We start from the raw sequence: 20,186 nt of genomic DNA, 5'->3' as shown, positions 1-20,186 counted from the left end.
TAGTCCGGGTTCGGATCTAATGTCGTTTTGGATGGGACCAGTTTTAGGACCTTAATTCTGTCACTGAATCCGCCAGAGAGGTAAATGGTAAATCTTAATTCAGAAAGACAGACATGGCTCCACAATTCAAAAATACATTCGATAAGTCTTGCCTTACTCTCTGACTGCATAAGCAAGATATCCCAGTTTTCTAGTAACGATAATAGTTCTCTTCGTAACGATAAAACTCTTCGTCACTGTATTTCCTCTCCGCTCATGACATCCACTACTGTCTTTTAGAACAATAGGATGCCCGGACATGTTTGCAGGGCCAAACACTCCGTCATACCGATCAGCTACAATATGCAGCTCGGTTGTAGATTTTGGGAGTCGATTTAATAGCCTTGCAAGGATTCGTTTCGAAAATGCCTCAACGGGTTCGGTTTGTCTGGCACTTGCGACCAGATTAACGGCATGAAATCTACCACCACACCAGTTCTCGTGACCGTGTTAATCGGTACTTCACTAGGCCAACTTTCTAAACTTGCAGAGGTACGAATGACCTCGAGAAAACTTGACTTCGTACCCGATCGAAGTTTAATACGTTCACCAGCTCCTGCTTCAAAATATTGCTGGGGCGTAGGGCAAAAGTTCATGCGGCATGATCCTGCTTAGCATCTCAAGCGTAGATTCTTGACTAGTGCCAACAGTAACCAAAATCCTTTTAACAGCTTCCAATTCAGCATGAACGCTGCTACCGGTCTTGGTTGTCGAGCGTTTGGCCTGTTTTGTTTCGCAATCCATAGTCTTTACTTTAACCTTGGAAAAGGGGTTGGGTTTTCCATCGAAGTATGCTTCCAATGCTTTTAAACCACTAGCACGTGCACCCAGGAGACTCTTTGCCACTGCCTCATCAGCGACTTGATTTGAAATGATATTCACCAATGATTCCTCATCACATGTAAACGGATCAATATGGTCTTCAACAACAGAGACCACACTACTGACAAGGTTTTCTTGGCGCTTCTCAAAGGCTCCATTTTTGCTTCCTTCACCGTCAAATTCACTCATGCTCTCAATTCCAGTAAGTCGACAAAGGGCAGAGGAAACATCAGCACAGAATGGTATGGTGGTAGTCCACTTGGCAACTGCCATTGAGCTCAGTGTGATTCCCTTTATTCGTCCCTTTTGTTTTGATTCAAAGTTGAGTGTGGATTCCAGTGCATGATCTGGGGAAACACAATTCATCTTGCAGTTTTTCCGCTTCACGTTGAATAGTCCTTTGACAAAGATATCATGCAAGCTAGGTGGCAAGGTTTTCATGTCACTCAAATACTGGAGTGACAGATGTCTTCCAACATCTCACTGCAAATGGCAGCTCTAATACGGAATGCCCCATCACTGTCTGGTTTACTACTCAGAAATTTTAACATACACCGTTGGTGGTATTTGGCTTCAAGAGCAATAAGGTCTTTATCTTTACACCTGGCAAGAAATTCAGGATTTTGTTGCCATAGTTCTTCTGCTTGTCGACGCACTTTGTTCTGTCTATCAAGAGTCAGAATTTGATACACATTCAGTTTCTTATTTTTAGTACTTCCCTTCATACTACAGAATAAGCAGCAGGTTCTATAGTCAAATTCAACATCCCCAGCTTGGGATTGAGTCCTGCCTGACAATGCTGGTGGAATTTGAATGTTTTTTTCAGTAGCTGATGCTTGATCAGCAGTTTTATTGCGGTGCTTACAACGGAGGAACTTTTTGCAACAGGCTTTGTGCCACTTGTGCTCTTTCTCATGAAAATCTGGTTCATAAGATTTTTTTTTAATGCTCTGTAAGCTAAATTGCACTTGCACCTGACTTGAAGGACACTCACAACTCGACGTATGTCTGTAAGCTTATACAATTTCTCATTCTTTGTCTTGTTCTGGCAAATAATGCACAAAGAGAAATTAATCGTTGTTTTATTTTGGGGGCGAAGCATGAAGCGCAGATGTTTTCCCTTCAACTTTTCCATTGTTGACCTAGAAAGAAAAACATCAGAAATTGTCTTTAAAGTCCACTTTTTACAAACTTTACACAAAAATCATTTCATATTGCTTTTTTTTCATTGCTGACCATGCCAGTAGTCTTCATATTTACCAAATTGAGCAGAATATCATTGCAGTTTAACTAAGCTAAGTACAGGAGGCTTACTTTAGTGTCCCAGTTCACTTTCAAGCCATGCTCACTCAACTGGCAAACAATTTATTGTAAATATTTTAAGTTGTTGATAGGCATCGACTAGATTAGGCATAGGCTAGCAGTCAGGGATATTAATTATTTTATGTATAACCATCAATATAATGTACTACTTCAACACTGTAGTAGTACACCACTGGATCTGTACCTCAAAATTTGAGACCTATGTCTAACCAACAGTGTACTACTCCAGGTATAGCATAATAGGACCTACACCATGTTTAATGTAGTACTGATGGTGGGGTGTAGTACTCAAATTCTGAGGTAAAGATCCCATGGTGTACTACTGCAGGGGTGAAGTAGTACATTATGTTGATGGTAGTACATAAGACAAGTAATATCCCTAACTGTAGGCTAGGGTAGGCTGCACCAAATGTTAGATATACCCAGCATTTGGCGTAGGGTATCCAAAATATTGGATTTGTGGTAGATTGGTTTAAGGTGGTCTGAGCAACATCAAGACTAACATACCCTAAAAAATGTCTGATCTAACTGGTCTTGAGTTTTCATCTTGAAGCCTAATACTCAGTTTCTGTTACTCCAGGTATAGCATAATAGGACCTACACCATGTTTAATGTAGTACTGATGTTGGGGTGTAGTACTCAAATTCTGAGGTACAGATCCCATGGTATACTACTGCAGGGGTGAAGTAGTACATTATGTTGATGGTAGTACATAAGACAAGTAATATCCCTAACTGTAGGCTAGGGTAGGCTGCGCCAAATGTTAGATATACCCAGCATTTGGCGTAGGGTATCCAAAATATTGGATTTGTGGTAGATTTGTTTAAGGTGGTCTCAGCAACATCAAGACTAACATACCCTAAAAAATGTCTGATCTAACTTAGCCTAATTACAGTATAGGCCAAGTCTACATAGAAATTTCACAAAATGTCTATCAAACAGTTTGAGATAAAAACTCATTCTTAATTCCAACCTGGTCTTGAGTTTTCATCTTGAAGCCTAATACTCAGTTTCTGTTTACTCATTTCCAGCAATCTGAAAGTCATTTAGCCTACCTATCCATGACATTACAGAGTTCCATAAGGCAGGCATTAGGCGTCGTTCAGTTCCTATTCTTAGCTCTAACCACTAACAGTACAGCTTCTCAATCATACTACCAACCTTAAGTTTAATCAGCAACAGAGTTCACAAGATTGTTTCTTTCACGAAAGCTCTTTTTATCATTTTCGTCTTCTTCTTCCTACGAAATGCGTACCTGCGAAATTTGACCTCAAGGTGGAGTAGTAAAACAATTAGCCTATAACAACTGAAGTTGACATTTGGTTGAAAAATAAAGCTCAAATTCGGATTTGGCGTTAAATTCTAGCATAAAAGATGTGTTACATCATCATTTTGGAAAAATGTATTTTTGCATATACATTTTGACGTATACTTTTTCAAAAAATTCTAGACGGCTTCACCGAACAGTTGAAGCTTTGAACTTTACGGCAATGTGAAGCTAAATACTCAAAGTAAATTCTGGAAAAGGATGAAATATCCAAAAATTATAGAAAGGTCCAAGATACGTGGTTTAGCGGAAAATGAACCTTTGAATTTTGAGATTTTCGGGGAAAATCAATAAATATTAGCCTATAGCTCCTGGGCTATACGAGATATCGGAAAAAATTGAACATCTTCTATGAGAGGACTATGTCAGGAACAAAATGAGATGTCACGCCACTACATCGGAGTGGTACAACCTTAGAAAAAAAATAAACAGTTTGTACACGTTTTATAGGCCTAAAAAGAGTGTTTTTTTGCTTTTAACAGGTCAAGCCGTGACCTCCAGCTTTGCCACCACCCATATTCAGATTCAGCGTGGTCGATATAGTTGGAAACTGTTGTCAAACCGACTGTGTTTTTCTGATCACATCAACTCAGAAATAAGCGAGATACGCTTTAGTGGCGCCCGGACTATAGGCACATTCAATGTTCAGTCACGATTTCTACTTATTTTGCGTGACTAATCACGTTTTACTAATGTTTGTATTCTTTATCTTAAGACAAATATTAAACATGGAAAGGGAAGTTTGTTCGAGAAGTGATTGAGATTGCCAAAAAATAAATATCGGTACTGAAACATTAAAGGCTTTTGTATTTTGAAGGAATATAGGAAATATCATATCTTTAATAAAGAAAGGAAGGAAGAAAAATATCATTTTTAATAAAAAGAAGATTTCTGGTTAGGCATGCCATTAGGACGCTTTTCGAGCTCAGATTTTTCCGTCGATAGGTTGTGATCACATGCCAAGTCCACTTTCATACGTGAAATGGTTACGATTTTACTAGCGGGACATTTTCATGAAAAATTTAAATATATGAATAGGGATCTGTCAAATAAGACTATATTATTGATTCCAACAATAATAGCAATGCTTTTTTTTAGCAAGTAGTCATTTTTTATTCGTGGCATATTTCTTGTGTTGATCAGAAACAATTATGGGACATTTAGAACGATTAATTTACTATCTTTTTTCCTAATTGGTAAGTGTCCGTAACACCTAGCCAATCACGTGAAGCTATTCGACGGGCACTTGAAGCCAATATTTCTCCAGAGTACTTATAATCAAGACCTATTTTTTCATCACGACTTGGGGGTCGATTTAGAACTTCAGGGGATAGTTTTTTTTAGGATGGGACTAAATGGGCTTTTATTTCTGGGTTTGAGGGAACAAGGAAAAATATTTTTTTCTTTGGTAAGGGTGGGTAGGGGCTAAGGTAAGGCTGGACGGGCAGAGTGGGGGAGGGGAGAGGGAGTTGAGTATTGAAGAGTGATGAAGAATGGATTTGTTATTTTTCTTTTATATTTTATTTATCTATAATTATTTTTGATTCAGTTGTTTATTTATTTATCTATTTTATATATATATATATATATATATATATATATATATATATATATATATATATATATATATATATATATATATATATATATATATATATATATATATATATATATATATATATATATATATATATATATATAGGTTATAGTTTATCTATTTTTGGTTTATTTATAATAATTTTAATTAAATAGTGGAGGTTTAAGTAAATAGTGAGATAATAGGTAAGTAGTTACGTGGACTTTCGCGCGGTCGCAAACCTTCATAGGTTTTCTCCAGTACGAAAGTGTTGTTTAATTTATATATTTGTTTGTGAATGTGGATTAATAAACTTATGAACTAAGCTTATGAAATTTGGTCGTAACAAAAGACGATATGGTACGTTTTCTTTCTTTTTATGCCATTTTTCCAACTGGCTCTCGGGCTAGTTGATGCAAAAATAATATACAGACGTCTCAACGATATACCAATATACAGACCTAATTCTGGGACTAATAAAGGAAAGGTTTTGTAAAAAAAAAAAAAAAAAAAAAAAAAAAAAAATGGAAATTTTTCTTCATTTTTTGCTAGGTTTGGTAGATTTTTGTAATTTTCGGTTGGTATTGGGACACTTTCTTCTGTAAATTTAGTGGCAACTCTGTTCGTTATGTCAACGATGATGGTGATGTACTTCTTGGGCCCATTTTCACGCGAATATGAGCTGAATGGAAGTCATCCATCCCCATGAATCTTTTTTTTTATGCGCTGGATTTACTCAACGAAAGTATGTTTTTTCCGTCCTCCACTAATCCATCTGTTGTTGAACTTGACGAAGAGCTCGAGTTCAACTCTGACTTGAGACCGGAGTTGAACAAGGTGATAGAACAAAGGTGGATGTGGATATCCACCTTTTTTTTTGAACAAATGTTTTTTTTTGTCGAAGATGAGTGGCGAACATGAGTTCAACTCCCATCCTCGTGAAAATTGACCCCCTAGTGTGAGAGGTCGATCATGTTTCCTAAGTCCTTGTCCGCCTAAACGTGTATGGCTGGCTATTGGAGGGCTGTAGTGTGTAGTGTGAGAGGTCGATCATGTTTCCTAAGTCCTTGTCCATGTCTAGACGTGTAGGACTGGCCATTGGAGGGTTGAATTTTAACTTAATGCAGCCAAGCACCGAATTCTAGGTGTGAAACGGGACTTGCCTGTGCTTTGGTGTGTTGCCATACGCGCGTCTAGACATGTAAGTCTAAGAAGATGCGTATGTGAGCGCTACTAAAGAATTTGTGTCATAATTCTGCATGAGATGCAAGTGGACAAGCAGTTGCCAACATCTGTCGATTTGTTAGAACGAACATCAAAAGGCAAACGTTTAAGCTTTCAATTCTGTTATAATGGTCAGTAAATTTTGGCTGTTTGATGGGGAAATTAAAAAATAACCAGCCATGAAATAGCTCCTTGCATTCATAATTGTTTAAAATAACGACAACATGGAGAATTTAAATCTCTCCTATATCTGGTTGCACTGAAAAAAAATAATCTAAATGAACATAGAACTGTAGAGTTCTACCAGACTTTTTTATTTGTACATGTTTTGATTAAATTTTACGAATAAGAGATATAATTATAAAAGGAATGGATAGTAAAACGAAACAAATTTAAACACTTCGGTTCATTTAGTTACAAAAATATACAAAGACACAAATATAAATAGACCTAGTTGTACAATAAGTCAGATGGTACTACTTGGTCACATGACCCTCCCCCCTCTAAATCAAGAAATTCCCATATAAATGTGCTAATTTTGGTTGTATAACGGTAAAATATATTGGTAATTATTTCAGGACGGATAAAATTTGTAAGGAACTAAGGAAGAAAAACTCAAAATCAGACAAGGAGACAGGGTATGGTGGTCCACCTGTGTATTTACTTTTTGAAGTCAGTCTTTTAAGTTATTTTTGGATACAGTCGCCCAGAAAGCGAACAATTGTATTCTCAGCGTCCAAGTATTGAGTGAAATAGTATTAGTAAACTTTAATGGAGGCCATTTTGGCCGCCATACTGGATTAAGTCTCGGCACTCTTTCTGTTTTTCAGAAAACAGAAACGGAAAAAAAAACAAATAAAAAAAAAACAGAACAGAACAGAAACAAAAACAAAATCAGATTTTTCAAAAACAGCTTACCTGTTTCTGCTCTGTTTTTTTTTAACAGAAGACGGCTGTTTAACAGCTGGTTTTTGTTTTCGTTATTTTCCTCTTTATGATGTCGAACCCTGTCATCTATACTGGGCAACATTATACGCTACAGTTCCCAAGTTAGCGTAAAGAAAATCTGCCTTGAAACCATCCCAAATCCACTAATCCATCTCTTTTTAATTGACCTCAAGTACATCCGAGACGACCCTGACTGTACAGGTGATTCTAAATCCTATTAGAGGACCTGATCACAGCATGATTTCGTTCTTGCCACCTCGAGATGTCGAACAACGGAGTATAGAATAAAACGAACTAACTTTTCTTTCAAATGCAAAAGCATATCAGCTCGAATAAAATGGACAACGAACTGCACTGATTGACTACTAACTTCCATTCTGCACTATGATCAATACATTTTTGTCCAACCAGTTTTGAGGTTCAAACTTTGAACTTGTCACTTAGAAACATTCTTGTTTTAATGGTTCTGTCAGTTGTACTCGCACGCTGCTTGCTAACAAAGCAGCAAGCCATACTAAATGCATGCTCACTGGGTAAACTCGTGGCAGGGACCACGAGATGATCGAGAGCTCATGAGCTCTGGGATGGGATTCTGACCCTAAAAGTCAAAAGTTAATTAAAAGTACAACAAGTCTTGTATGTGACACAGCGGAAGGTTGTAAAAACAGTTTAAACTGGCGCTATTAATCTCAATTTACAAAAAGGGGCACTAACTGTAAGCGAAATTTTTCGAAATAGCCCTCAATTATCTCTCAACGACCATCCAGTGACCTATGGGCGTTTGGGGGGGGAAAGAAGCAGAAAATAAAGATAAAGGAGACACATCAGTGCTACCCACGCTAAAAATACGATCTTCTTTGGTTTTAGGGTGGGGGACTGTATTCCTCTGGTTAGGTGTTTTGACCAGGGCAATCTCAATGGTGTACTTTTTATTTCGGTCCAACGCTATTATAGGTTTCGGGCTTTTTCTCAAAAGCAAGGGAAATATGTTTTCGTGCTCAAGAATTACGTTGAAGTTTAACGTGGATAATAGTAAGCATTCCTGAATCAGCATAAATAAAATTTTTGCATAGAAAAGTTTTTCTACAAACAGGTTTTTTTAATTCGGTTACTATGGGCCGAGATACGTAGTCATCAAATTCACTCAGACCCTCTTTTCCTTCATATTCCTATTTTCACCTAAGAAAGCGAGCTCACGTGAACTGCTAAGTAGGCTTCTGAGAGACTGTCTGACCGTCACTCTCCACTAAAGTCATTCATAGGCAAATGGATTCAAGCAAGCTGCACGTTGGTAAAGCTCCAAGTCGAATTTAGGGTTGTGAACGAAGTGCATCTTCAACTTGAATGAGAGCTGATCTTTGAGAGAATTTCCGAGCTGGTTCATCGATCTCACCTCGGAGATGCCTACCAACCCCTTCACCAGCATTTACGCTTTGCTCGATGTTGTGTACGTAGGTCTACTGGCAATTTGAGGTACCTCTTCAAAAGATCACAACAACTAGATGTGCTCTTAAGAATCAACCATTCCTGCTCGGACAGTTCCATTTCTCTTATCTTATTATCTCGAATATCAAGATCATAAAATTTCTGAAGGGTAGATTTTCTTTGGAGGGAGGAATTAATCATGATTTGTGTTCTGTTCCAGCGAACTTTCATGTCATGAAGTGTATGACCATTCAGCCCTATGTCTTTGCAAAGACCTTCAAATATGTGTCGTTGGTCATTTGATTTTTTATGTAGCTTCAGGGTTTTACACAACTTCTGCAGCGCAGCATTTATAGACACTGGCACTATGTCTCTAGTACTGCCTCCAGAATCAGATGTAGTTTCGGCCTAATTGTCAGACGCACTTTCTTCATCCGACTCGTCAGGGTCATCCATTTCAGATGCGGTGTTAGCAATATCTTTATCTATGACATCGGGTAGGTCATCTTCGGCTCCACCAATCTCTTGCTCTACTAGTGTCATCATTGCCTTATGGTACTATATCGCTCATTTTTATTTTTCACTTTTTTGGGGAAATTTGGCTCCAACTTTGCCCCCCCCCCCATGATTTTGACGAAATTACGCCACTGCTCTTCAGACTACAAAGATTTGGTATTGACAATGTTTTGGTCCTTATTATCCCTTATTGAATGATTAGACCCGTATTTAGCCATTATATCGTCAGGGTCTTCTATGCGGATATGCAAAGCTAAGAGTCAATCAAGGGCTTTCATGGTGAAACCTAAAATAAAAGACAGTTAATGGATTTGTAATTGAGGCAGCTCATATCTTTTTTCTTTTTTTGTCATACTTAGTTTTATTGATGTTGACTAATAAAGTCCTAAATTACTTTATTAGAGCTATGTGCAATGGCCATTATGTTGTTAAAATAATCATTATACCGGAGTAATGATTTGGGATAAGTATAATTATCGTACTTATTAGTAGCAAATTAAGAAAGCTAGAATTCAACAATCTTCAGAAAATGGAACAGAATTGTTCTTTTTTTGTTCACTATTAATTTCTTTTTTGTCATTTCTTTTCCTTTAGAGAACACTGTAAAGGAATGGGGTCATAAAAATAAAGTTTAAAATTTACTTTAGTTTTAATTCCGTCATTTTCAACCACGAGGTATCCAATGAGGGGTGCAGCTTTACAGCCTGCCAGTTCGACCCACACTGCTAAAAAGCAAAATGTATTTTTTTTAACCTGAAAAATATGAAATGAGGAAGAAGCTAAAATTAATTCAAATTCACAGAGTAAATTAAGAGCAGAGTAAATTAACCTAAATGGTCACATAGATCTTAGATTACCAAAGCTAAATAAAAAAAATTAGTTAATATTTTAATTGCTTCATGGTTTTATGAATATGCCACTTATACTTACCTGTCGTGATTGACACACGACTTTGAATTTTTTTTTTTTTTTTGAAGCGAGCAGGAATTAATTTTATTAGCTCCTAATTAATTTTATCATCAGTTAATTTTATTAATAAAGAGAATGGTATTATTCCCTGGCTTCACTCACTTGCTCTCCGGCCCTTGCACGTTTTTATCATGATGTCAAGTGCTTCGCTCGGTGAGGTTTGCACAGTTGTCATTTTCTTTCAGCATTATCTTCTGCTTTTAATTTTGTTGTTTTTGGATGTTTCAACTCTGGGGAGCTGCAAAGCCAGCGCTTGGTTTTTGGCCTATATCTCCCGCACAATTTAATAAAACAACGTTGTTTTTAATTTGCAGAATTATCTAAGTCCCAAACGCTCCTTAATTACTCTTATTGTAACTACAAACATATATCGGATTTTTTTCTAACATACGTCACAATTTTAATGGAAAATACTGTATAATAAGACAGGCAAAGACTAATTTAGCACTGTTGCTTCAAATACCCGTTGTATGAGATCAAAGAATTGTAACAGAGCTAAAGTTTATAGACCTAACCGTTTATTAATTGTTGAGACCATTCATCGGTCGTCCATCTATTTTCTTTATTTTTGAAAATTTACCATTGATTTACTGTTTTTTTTTGTTTTTTTTTAGCGAAATATCCTCAAATCAAACGGCTGTTTGGATATGACCCCAAATTCAAATGGATAGTTACGGCCATGGTGCTGACACAGTTGCTTATGCTATATCTCGTCAAAAATTGGAGCTGGTATACTGTATTGGGTCTGGCATATTGTTTTGGTGGTGTGATCAACCACTCTCTGATGTTAGGTAAATTTTTCCTTCGTCACTTTATTTTCTTTCATTACAGATCTTCTATTACTGGCCTATACTGATTGTTTTCCCCGCGTCTCATTCCTTAAGGGAACGAGGGAATTCCCTAACGGAATAAGGGAATTTTCAGATTCCTTATAATTCTCTGTGGTCTAGTTTTTGGAAAATTCTCTATTTTTAATATCTACTATTGTTTTGAAACGGCCCTGAGCTACAAAAGTGTTATATAAAAAAAGTAATTTTAATACCGTTCAAAAAACTAAGAGTTAAACGTTATTATAATATTTTTTTAAGAACTCTTATGGATCCCGGTACGGAAAAAATTCTGTTGAGAGCTCCCAAAGCTGCCACATTGCTGAAACGATTTAATGTGCCAAAAGTTAGAAAAGCTAACAAGAGGTTAGTTTAAAAGCTGCCAAATCGCTCAAATTATATTTTATTGCTAGATAGCATTTATCGAGCAGGTATACTAGAGCATTTTTATGGACTGCCCTTTAATGAACTTTAAAAATGAAATACTGTTCTGTGTGATCGAACAAATCTCACACTTTCTAATATGCAAGTTTCGCTGAAACTGAATATCTCTATCTACGACACAAAACGGAAGAAGCTAATCGTTTTCCGAAGAAGCTTGACGGTGTCGGCTTTTACTTTTCTGTCCTTTATTCGGATCTCGTGTCTAAGCTCTAGAGGTTATGGCAACACCGCCCAATCAATTCTAAATAGTTTGCCCACACAAACTAAAAAAGTGTATTTTTAGATTTCGAATCCCCTTAATAAAAAAAGAGAAAGCAAGAACCACATAGATAAGATAACTGCTATTTAAAACTTCCATTTTTTCTATTTTCACAAAATTATTTCTTAAATGTTTGTTCTGATTGACCAGTCATCACAAATTGCCTTTGACAGTTGAACACTACAGAACTCGCCATATTATTCGAGAGATAAATTATTGGTGCTGATGTTGTGCATGTTCTTTTATCCTTAATTTTTACCATAGTGTGATTCTGACGTAGAGCCACCCGTAGAGTGGGTTAGACGACGTAGAGACGTAGCATATAGAGTTGTCAGTAAAGGTCTATATTAGGAGCTATTGAGAAGGAAACATTTTAAGAAAACCATTCTTACTTCATAACATTCAGAATAATTTTAGCTAACACATTTTGCGTGCAGCCCTGCTATACTTTACCCTCCACCCCCCCCCTCTAATGTCCAAATATTTAGCCTGAAGTTCATATTTTCCATGTATTCTACCAATGTGTCTCTCTTGTTTTAACCTGTGTACCCGTAAATTGAATCAACTGTGACGAAACAAGAAACGGAAAAAAAAGAGTGACAGGTGGTGGACTGCACGAAAAATATCTAATTTGGGATATATATTTTTGCAAATTAGGAGGGGGGGGGGGTTAAAGTATAGCAAGTCTGCATGCAAAATGTGTTCGCTACAATTATTCTTCAAATTATGAAGCAAGATTTTTTTCGGGGGAGGGGCTGTTGGGTGATGTAAGGCATCTAATTATTTATTAGGTAAATGCCACTTCCACTTTCTTTTCCTTTAATAAAATTCTTCTGTTTTTCTTAAACATTAGAATTTGTTAAACTCGCCGCTGGCCTTGACTTACGGACTGCGGTGAGTTCCCCCTGTCCAGATGGTTGACTATATAGCTAAAAGGTCCAATTTCAAGTGATTCGTTTACTTTCATCCAATCAACGTCTTTTTGGATCATGTAGAAAGGTGGTGCTCACTCCTAATGGGTCACTTGCCCCCCCCCTCCTGCTACGGCTAGCGGGTAGTTTTGAGTTAGTGTTATAACAGATGACGAGAAAAAAACGGAGTCTTTTCATTGGTATTCACCGTCCCCTTTTACCCTATTTTCTGACCAGGGTGGTAAGCGCTATAAGATTATAATTGGTATAATTCGGGAATGTTGAACTCAAATATTGACGAAGACCACACTGCCTTTCCATATCAAACAAACACAACTTAAAAACAATAGGGAAATTTTTTCCAAGACAGTGTAATTTAAACATAGACTAAAAAGACATTTTCGTAAAATCAACGATATTTCACAATGTGAGGCTCCGGAAAAACCCTCTAATATAATCTATCCTCCGTACATCCCAAGAATCACCACAAAAATAAAAAATATTTGCACAAAAAACAATCTGTATTTAGTTTTCACCAATAATTTTAAAATCACAAATTTCGTAAACTCCGGTAAAGATAAAACCCCAGTTACTCGCCAAAGAGGGGTTTCTCAAATACCATGCGATAGTGGCAATTACTACGTTGGCAGAACTCATCAGAATCTAGAAAAACGGATACACCAGCATAAAGAAGACAGAGACAAAGCAGTAATTGCAAATAATTCTAATAACTCCTTTGATTCTGCTTTAGCTAGCCATATATTTGATAATTCCAGCCACACAATACTTTTTGAAAAATCTTCTCTCATTAGTAGTGATTGGGGGATAAAACAGGTGGTCCGGGAATCAATCGAAATTAGGCTCAAAATAAATAAAAATATTTCCTTAAATAGGGACTTAGGAGAATATTCACTGACTTCTTTATACTCAAATTTAATTAAAAATGATCTAACAAAATATTTTATTAAAACAATTGACAATAGTATTAAACCCGTTACAAAAAGTCCTGTAAGACTAGCTGCTAAAAAGCAAGATTAGCTTTGAAAACTTGCAGTTAATAATTTCATTTTATTTTGTTTGAATGTATTCATCTTCTCTCATCATTTTATTTGTCAGTCATGGTTGAACTTGGTTGAAGTAAGGATACTGGGGCTGTTTTAAAGGTTTTTTAAAAGCGTTTTTTTAAAAAGCATTTTTAGTTTTAAACTTCTCATTTTAATGTAAGGTTGTTTATATATATATTTTTTCTTGAATGGTGGGTTGAAGACGGCCCTTCGACTTAAGATTAATAGATTCACAAATTTAGATTGCTCTGTATTGGAAAATATTTCCCTCTTGCGCTGAATTAGTGTCTGTTGGATGTTAAAGGTCAGCGTGTTCATCGTCAATATTTACGTCTAGCTTATGGGAAGCAATTGACCTATGATATTTTCTATTTTATTAGTTTAGGTAAAAAACATGCAAATATTATTAATCAACAAAAATTTTTAGAATCCTGCAGAAACGAAAATCTTATTCCAAAGTTTTTAAGATATAAACTACATCTAAATACCCGGAAAGAAGGGAAATTTGCTCATACACTACAATCAAAAACCTTAGTCCATATTATTAAGGACCAAAAGCAAAAAAGACATATCATTTCTGCAGAAAGAAAATCTCTCGAAAATTTTTTGTTTGAAAACCTGTCCACTGTTGATTTTTCTCAAGTTGTTAGATTAGAAAGGAATTTGTATTGCCATAATTTTTGCTTGTCAAAGGAACGACTTTATACAAAATTGGAAAAATTGAGAGAGGAATCTTCAATGAGAAACCGTATTTATTCTCCAAGATTCACTCCTGGACCGGTATGGTTAACCTCTCTTCTAGAACATTTGAAACCCAGGAAATCGAAACACTGGAAAAAGGTCCAAAATTCTCTTTTCTTCCGAAACAAGTTCCCGTGGTGGATATAGTCTCCTCTTTAGAGTCCACTTTGCATAATTACTACCCATCTGTTTCAAACCCTGATGAAGTTAGGTCTTATCTCATAAATACCCTTTATAATAGCCAAAAAAAGGCCAAGTCTTCTACCACTTTCACACGAAAAAATTTGAACGATATAAAAATATTATCTAACCACCGCAAAGACCCATATATTATAATAACCAAAGAAGACAAAACCAACTCACTCATTGTCAGGGATACGGTAGACTATGATAACAAAATCTTTTCACTTTTAAATGACATAAGTACACATAAACCGATCACCCATGATCCTACTGATCAATTTACTAATAATATTATAAATGAATTAAAACAGCTAAAACAGAATGGTAAAATCACACCACAATTATACAACAAATTTTACCCCCGTGGTAGTTTCTGTCCAAAATTTTACGGCTTATCAAAACTGCATAAACAATGCATTCCCCTAAGACCTATCGTAGCATATATTAAAGTCCCCACTTCCAATATGGGAAAAAGGCTTTGCACAGCTTTCAAAACTTTACTGTGTACACAAAATTTCTGTATTAGTAATCCAGCAGAATTGGCTCAAAAACTTAATAACACAAGTATTTCAGAAAACACAATAATTAGTAGTTTTGATATTGTTTCCATGTACACGAATATAGATGTGGCTACTTCTGAGCAATTATTAAAAACCAAAATAGAAGAAAATTATCACTTAATCGAAGACTCAGCGACAGGGATTGATGGTGAAGTTTTATTTAATCTTGTTAAAATCTGTAATAAGTTTTCACTGATTTTCAGTTTCTTGATTCTTTTTATCAATAAATAAATGGGTTACGAATGGGAGCAGCTCTATCCGGCCTACTGGCTATTATTTATGTCGAGAACCTTGAAAATTGGGCATTAAATTCTTTTTTTTAAAACATGTCTATTGGGGTCGTTACATGGATGACGTAATTCAACTTTGGAATTATGGGGAAACTGAACTTCGGAGTTTCCTAGATCATCTTAATACTTATGATATAAATTTGCAATTTACCCTTGAAATTGAATTTGAAAATAAACTACCATTTTTAGATGTCCTAACTATCCGTAATGCTAATAATTTTGACTTCACTATCTATAGAAAACCAACACAAAACAATAGATATCTTCATTTTAATTCAAATCACCCCCCACAAGTTAAAAGAGCAGTTGTAACTTCTCTCATTGACCGTGCCCTGAACATTTGCTCCGATTCATACATAAAAGCAGAAATAAATTTTATCAGAGATATTCTTTTTGGCAACGGATACCCCATTCCTTTTATCAATAATACAATTAACCATAGACTAAAAATACATTTTCGTAAAATCAACAATATTTCACAATGTGAGGCTCTAGAAAAACCCTCTAATATAATTTATCTTCCGTGCATCCCAAGAATCACCACAAAAATAAAAAATATTTGCACAAAAAACAATCTGTATTTAGTTTTCACCAATAATTTTAAAATCACGAATTTCTTAAACTCCGGTAAAGATAAAACCCCAGTTACTCGCCAAAGAGGGGTTTATCAAATACCATGCAATAGTGGCAATTACTGCGTTGGCAGAACTCATCAGAATCTAGAAAAACGGATACACCAGCATAAAGAAGACATAGACAAAGCATTAATTGCTAATAATTCTAATAACTCCTTTGATTCTGCTTTAGCTAGCCATATATTTGATAATTCCAGCCACACAATACTTTTTGAAAAATCTTCTCTCATTAGTAGTGATTGGGGGATAAAACAGGTGGTCCGGGAATCAATCGAAATTAGGCTCAAAATAAATAAAAATATTTCCTTAAATAGGGACCTAGGAGAATACTCACTGAATTATTTATACTCAAATTTAATCTAAAATTATCTAACAAAATATTTTATTGAACCAACTGACAATAGCATTAAACCCTTTACAAAAAGGCCTTTAAAACTAGCGACTTAAAAAAACGGATTGGCTTTGAGATCTTGCATTTAATAATTTCATTTTTTTTTCGTTTGAATGAATTCATCCTCTCTCATCATTTTATTTGTCAGTCCTGGTTGAATTTCGTTGAAGTAAGGATACTGGGGCTGTTTTAAAGGTTTTTTAAAAGTGTTTTTTTAAAAAGCATTTTTAGTTTTAAACTTCGTATTTTAATGTAAGTTGGTTTTTATATATATATTTTTTTTTTAATGTTGTGCTGAAGACGGCATAGGGCCGTAATATTCACCGATTTAAATTGCACTGTCTTGGAAAAAATTTCCCTATTGTTTTTAAGTTGTGTTTGTTTGGAATGTTGAACTCCCAGTTTTAGTTTAGTATTCCTCGTTAAGGAGGATACCAAGGAACTACCGTATCAGAGTTTAAGGTTTTTTCCTCCAGGCATTATTTCCGCAAGGTTTGCTCACGTCCTTCTACCCTTGCTCTGACCCGACTCCCTGGTGTGGTAGTCAGATGTACCCACCAGTTTTTGCATTGGGTTGCTACTAGGCTTGTTTATTTAACCAATAGGGGTCAATAATAATTTTGTTTAATTATTTCAAAAAGAACTTGCCCAGGAATTTGAAAAAAATTTTAATTTCAAGGGGGGACGCCCTCGCCCTGCTTAAAACCCTTCAGTCAGGGATATGAGATACTCAATCGGACTAATCTATCTTTTTCATTACAGCAATTCATGAGATTTCGCACAATTTGGCGTTTGGCCATGCTAGACCAATGGCTAACAAAATTCTTGGAATTTTTGCCAATTTGCCAATTGGCTTGCCTTTTGCTTGCGCCTTTAAGAAGTACCATTTGGAGCATCACAGAGTAAGCATTTCTAAAATATAATAACTAAATTGTTCCAAAGAATGATCCTAAAATTTCGTATATATTTGCTTTCTTATTTCCCTACCCCTCCCGATGGCAAATGCATTCGGTTACACACGCTTAACCTCTATGAGTGAGGGGGTTCATCTAAAAAACCGTGCCGAAACTTGGGCCTACATTTTATGCCAAAATTTGCTGATATCCTTTGGACTGAATTTACTAAAAATATTTTTAATAGTTTTTGTACTTTTTATTGGCAAACAGTACCCTTTTCGGCTTTTTGATAATTTCTTACATATGAGGAATATCGGAAATTTGACTTTTTTTTTAATATGCCAGTAGGCATAAGGTAAGCAATATTTTTCTGGGTAAACTTTCTTTAATATTTTCAGGAAAGTAATTGAGTTAGGTGAATGAAATCTCTGTCGAATTTCAAGAATTGATATCTGAGCGGGTAATCTGCTCAGATATCAATTCAGATTTACTGCTACTATCAACCCACTGCAGCACCCTGAGGCCAACACAGCTACTTGAAGCCAACACAGCCGCCTGAGGCCAACACAGCTACTTGCCCTCCTCCTCCATCCAAATCTATTAAAATACTCGCTCTTTGCACCCACCCAAGAAGTTCAAGTTCTCTTAAATTCTTTTTTATGACCATCCCATTCGGGGACGGCCTGCTTGTCCTTTGGCTCTAGATGGTTGGTTGAAAAGGACGATGTTTGGCAACCTCTCATCCTTTATCTTCAGAACATTTCCTAGCCATTTCAACCTTTCTCTCTTTTAAACCCCAATTGAAAGGGGGATAGAACCACGTTTTTGGTACAGCTTACTGTTTGGAACACAGTCAGTCTGACGGGTACCCAAAAGAATTTGTAGATAATTTCTGAAAGTTTTATCCTCCGGTCTCTGCTAATTTCTTTAATATATTCATAGTTTTTTCTACCTGCTCCCAGGGGGTAGGATTCTTCCCTGAGGTTGCTTCGGATCTAACATTGTATTTTGGTGTTTGAATTTTGACCACCCATAGGGTAATCTGAACCCCCTCCCTCCGTAACGCTCGGGACGCGGGGAATCCTTATTAGCTGGATTTCTGAAGGAAGTACTTTATTACTGTTTGTAGTTGTTCGTGGTTGTAGAAATTGTTTCACTCGTAAAGAATTTTCTTCAAATTTGATTTTGTTTACAAAAGCTACAAATTAAATAATATATTATATTGGTTAAAAGCTTTAATAATAATTCATATAAATGATATAATATATGCTATTGAGAGGCAAATTTGACCAGAGCCACGCACAGACCAATAAAGACAATGTAAAAATAAATAAATCACAGTTAGTCTTAAATGCTAATGGTTTATTGGCGATAATTTCCAGTATTTTTGGTGTTTGCTTATATGCTTATATTCTAGAGATATATTGCTTATATGCTTATTTTACTTATATTTTTATAGTCACGAAGTACATTGCTTATATGCTCATTGCCTATATGATTATATTACTTGTATGCTTATTGCCTTATAGTCTCAAGATATATATTGCTTTTACTCACGAGAACGTTCTTTGGGGCATTTTGGGCTAAGTCAGGTTTCGCTTCTTTGAAAGTTACTGGGTATTTACGGATGGAACCCATTTCTAAGTCTATAATTGAGAAATTTTAGAATGGACTTAATCAAATTAGCTCCTAAAAAGCTATAATATTCATTGGCAAAAATTCTTTGAAGTATCTTTGTTTTAAGTCTTAGATTATTGTATTATCTTTGTAAAATTATATTCTGATTTTAATTAACAACGGAGTAATAATAAAAGGAGGTTTATTGGGAGGTTCATTTTATGAAAATCCTAAAACTATAAAGACATTCATGCTGGACATTAGGCAAGCGTAACTTAATTCAATGAATTTGGATAGATTTCGCAGGCAAAAGCATATATCAGTTTTTGACTTATTCGTGTCTGCTCATGTTAAGAATAAATATAGATAGTTATCATTTTATATTAAATTATTAGCAGTTATAAAAAATTTTGATTTTAAGAAAATAATTTACAATTTTAGAAGCTTGTGCAGTCATTCCTTATTTATTTACAAATCTGTTATCTATTAGAAGAAATTTCGCATAAACTCAGCTTAAATTTAAGAAACCATCTCAGAAATAAGCATTAGAACTCCGAACTGACCAACAAAAGTCAAGTTTTAGGAAATAGTCTTGCGACGGTTCATCTTAAGCGTAGATCGAGTGTTTTGATGCGAAAACCTCAAAAAAATAAAATGTGGGCTTGGTCAAATTTGTTCTAAATGGCTCATAGTGTGAGATTATTGCCTCCTGTTTTAAGAGGTTTCAAAGCCGAAGAGAACAACCTTATCTTGTTGTAGTCTCCTATGGCCTCCTCTTAGAATGTGGCCTCCTGTCAACAAGAAATTTTGGGTAACCCTACTCACCGCATAGAGAATTTTTTATCGGGTTACATGGCGCTGTCGCCTGACTTTTTGCCGCTAGCAGGAGCGTCAGTTCACGGAAATGAAGGGCATTTTGTAGATTTGACGCAAAGAGTCAAAAATAAATAATGATAAAGTAAAAATACAGTAGTAAGGGGTGTTTCTGTTATTATGTTATAATGTAACATTGACTGACTTGAACAATAAATGTGACGACTCTTTTTAATTAATATGTCCTTTAATAAATGTGTCTCTTCCTGTACTTCTTTGCACCTACTTTTACTACTGCTATTGGTGCTGCAGTGGGTTGTTAGTAGCAGTAGTAAAAACCCCTAACTCCCCTCCCCTTGGATACTCCCTTGGGTGTTACATAGCCC

The 20,186-nt window shown here is 35.7% G+C and overlaps 1 protein-coding gene across 3 annotated transcripts in view; it reads left to right on the top strand.

Moving 5' to 3' along the window:
• Nucleotides 1-20,186, top strand: part of ifc (delta4-sphingolipid-FADS-like protein ifc) — an 82,089-nt gene that overhangs the window by 51,274 nt on the left and 10,629 nt on the right. For all 3 annotated transcript variants that reach the window (XM_089106205.1, XM_089106207.1, XM_089106208.1), the window contains exons 3-4: nt 10,784-10,960; nt 17,237-17,376. In XM_089106205.1, coding sequence (XP_088962331.1) covers nt 10,784-10,960; nt 17,237-17,376 — 317 coding nt within the window. The remainder of the gene's footprint in view (nt 1-10,783; nt 10,961-17,236; nt 17,377-20,186) is intronic.

This window comes from Artemia sp. Qi Xiang Cuo, chromosome 20 (assembly GCF_049724085.1).
Source record: "Artemia sp. Qi Xiang Cuo chromosome 20, ASM4972408v1, whole genome shotgun sequence".
Taxonomy (NCBI): Eukaryota; Metazoa; Arthropoda; class Branchiopoda; order Anostraca; family Artemiidae; genus Artemia; species Artemia sp. Qi Xiang Cuo.
Note: the sequence above shows the minus strand (reverse complement) of the source record. Positions and strands in the feature narration are given on the sequence as shown.